The 2,200-nt window shown below is 53.9% G+C and overlaps 1 protein-coding gene across 1 annotated transcript in view; it reads right to left on the reverse strand.

Moving 5' to 3' along the window:
- Positions 1-1,639: 1,639 nt before the first annotated feature.
- The window catches only part of EHHADH (enoyl-CoA, hydratase/3-hydroxyacyl CoA dehydrogenase), a gene marked incomplete at its 5' end in the record, with an annotated part of 17,807 nt that continues 17,246 nt past the window's right edge, over positions 1,640-2,200 (reverse strand). Inside the window, one exon of the mRNA XM_010138566.1 lies at positions 1,640-2,200. Coding sequence (XP_010136868.1) covers positions 1,640-2,200 — 561 coding nt within the window.

Consider the following 2,200-nt stretch of genomic DNA (forward strand, 5'->3'; position numbering starts at 1 on the left):
CAGTCACGCGGAGCCTGCTCGCGTGGAAGCAGTGCTTCACCTTTGAGCAAACGCTGGGTTGCTCTCAGCCGTGGCACACAAGTGATTTGGGGGAAACTGCAGCGGTTTGCTGGGCCTCTTCCTCTGGTCCTGGAGCAAAATGTGCCCTGAAACCAGGCATTTGGGTTTCCTTGAGACTGCTAAAGGCTTTCCAGCCCTCAGTTTTTCACCCTCACTCACTGATGGACAGAGGAAGATAAAGGGCAAAATAAGACAAATTTGGTAAAAAAGAAGCGTGCAGCCTTTTCAGACACAAACTCCACCACAAACAGGAAAATAATCTACTTCTACCACGTCCAGAAGCAATGGAGAAAAAACAAAGAACGAGGGCATTTTCTTTTTTTTTACTATCCCATGTGATACCATATAATCTATCATTAGATAGTCAAAGCGGTTTTATTAAAATAAAAAGCAGAAGTTAGTCATACGATGTCCCTGGGCAGAAGGAAACCCAGACCAACCTATTCCCCACACCAGACTGAAAGAGAAATGCACTAGACAGGAGAAATGGGAGACTTTGTCCCAAAGCACCAAGCCTGGAGCAAGTTGAGCTCACTCTCCCCCTTCTTTGCTCTCCGCTAAAGATCTGTCTGCTCCCTGCCTGCCTGCAGCAATGTTCCTGCCCGCCCAGCTCCGGAGCTGCGCACTTCTCAGTGTGCCCTCTGCCCCTGTGAAAAGCCGGGGAGCGCCAGGCCATGTTTCAGCCTGGTCAGCTAGAGCATGCTGAGCCCCAAGAGCTGGTAGCAGTAGGCAAGGAAGATAGGGGGAGTGATGGCAACACATATCCACACTTCAGAGATGCCAGGAGATGTTTCTGCTTGGACAAAGCAGGGTGGGGATAATGAAAATGGAGGATGGAGCCTTGACGCAGAAGGGCAGACATGAGCCAACACCACGGGGCAGGTTAGTCAGGTTGATGTATTTGTGGCTTTTCTGTCATTTATTAGAACCTCTGCAGCAAGGAGGAGGGATGGTCCCAACCCTACACCTTGCTCTCTGCCCAGACCTGCTCTCTCCAGTTCATTTGACTGTACCTCTGAAAGGGGCTGCGTCCCTTGTGCCATCTGTCCCCCAGCAGCAGGAAGGAAGCAGGCTCCAGCTGGCTGCCCTTGGGAGAGCCAAGGAATCCACTGGAGACACAAAAAACACCTGAACAAACTGGGAAATAGATTTAAGGCAGGCCTGGTAGACCCAGCAGGTCTAGGGTGCATTGTGATCACCTCCCACCACGATTTGCTCTGTGGACTGTGGCTGCTGCTCCCTCCCTCCCTTCCACAAAGACAGCCTGGAAGAGAGGGACGGCTGCGAAGGCCCAGAGGCAGAGCAAAATGAGATGCACCTTTAGGCAGCTATGTGCAAAGAAGGTGCGTGAGGCTGGTGCTGAGAAGGAAGGGAGGGTGATGGCAGTGGCTACCTGCAGCAAGAGGGGGCCTGAGATCCAGCATCGGCCACAGTTATTCTCTGCAAAGGCTCAGGAAGGTCAATGACATTGTGTATGACCCGGCAGCACTTTGGTTTTGATTGGAAAAGACGGCGCAATTACAGCGCCCGTTTCCTGAGGTCAGCCTCCTTCAAACGTGTATCGCAGGCGCCAACAAAATCACAGCTTGTTCCTCAGAGGGCTGAGGCAGGACATCCACTCGTGGAGGGGAGGGCTCCCCGCAGCTACCAGCGTTTCCAGAAAGGCACTGGGCCGCAGCCCCGCAACGTCAGGGTGGGACTCGGAGTATTTCTGCAGTTTAGCCAGAACGCGAGGGAGCCCGACAGTGGAGGCGTAGAACATGGGGCCACCCCTGTGCTTTGGCCACCCGTAGCCATGGGTATAAATGACATCCAGGTGTTCCGGGCCTGATGCTATTCCCTCAGCCAGGATGTCAAACCCTTCGTTGATGAGGGGAAACAAACACCGCTCCAGGATTTCCTCCTGGTCTATAAAGCGGGTCTTGATGCCGTGGGTGTCTCTATACTGGCACAGAAAGTTGTGAAGCCATGGATCGGGCTTGGCTGTCCTGCCCCCAGCCTTCTCGTATTGATACCAGCCTCTCCCGGTCTTCTGGCCGAACCTGCCATTCTCACACAGAAGATCAGGCAGTGGACTGTAGCGACAGCCATGCCGCTGGCGGGCAGGGGTTCCTGGCGGTAGTGAGGGCCCCGTGAGGCC

The sequence above is a fragment of the Buceros rhinoceros genome, unplaced genomic scaffold, assembly GCF_000710305.1.
Source record: "Buceros rhinoceros silvestris isolate BGI_N320 unplaced genomic scaffold, ASM71030v1 scaffold18446, whole genome shotgun sequence".
NCBI classification, from domain to species: Eukaryota; Metazoa; Chordata; class Aves; order Bucerotiformes; family Bucerotidae; genus Buceros; species Buceros rhinoceros.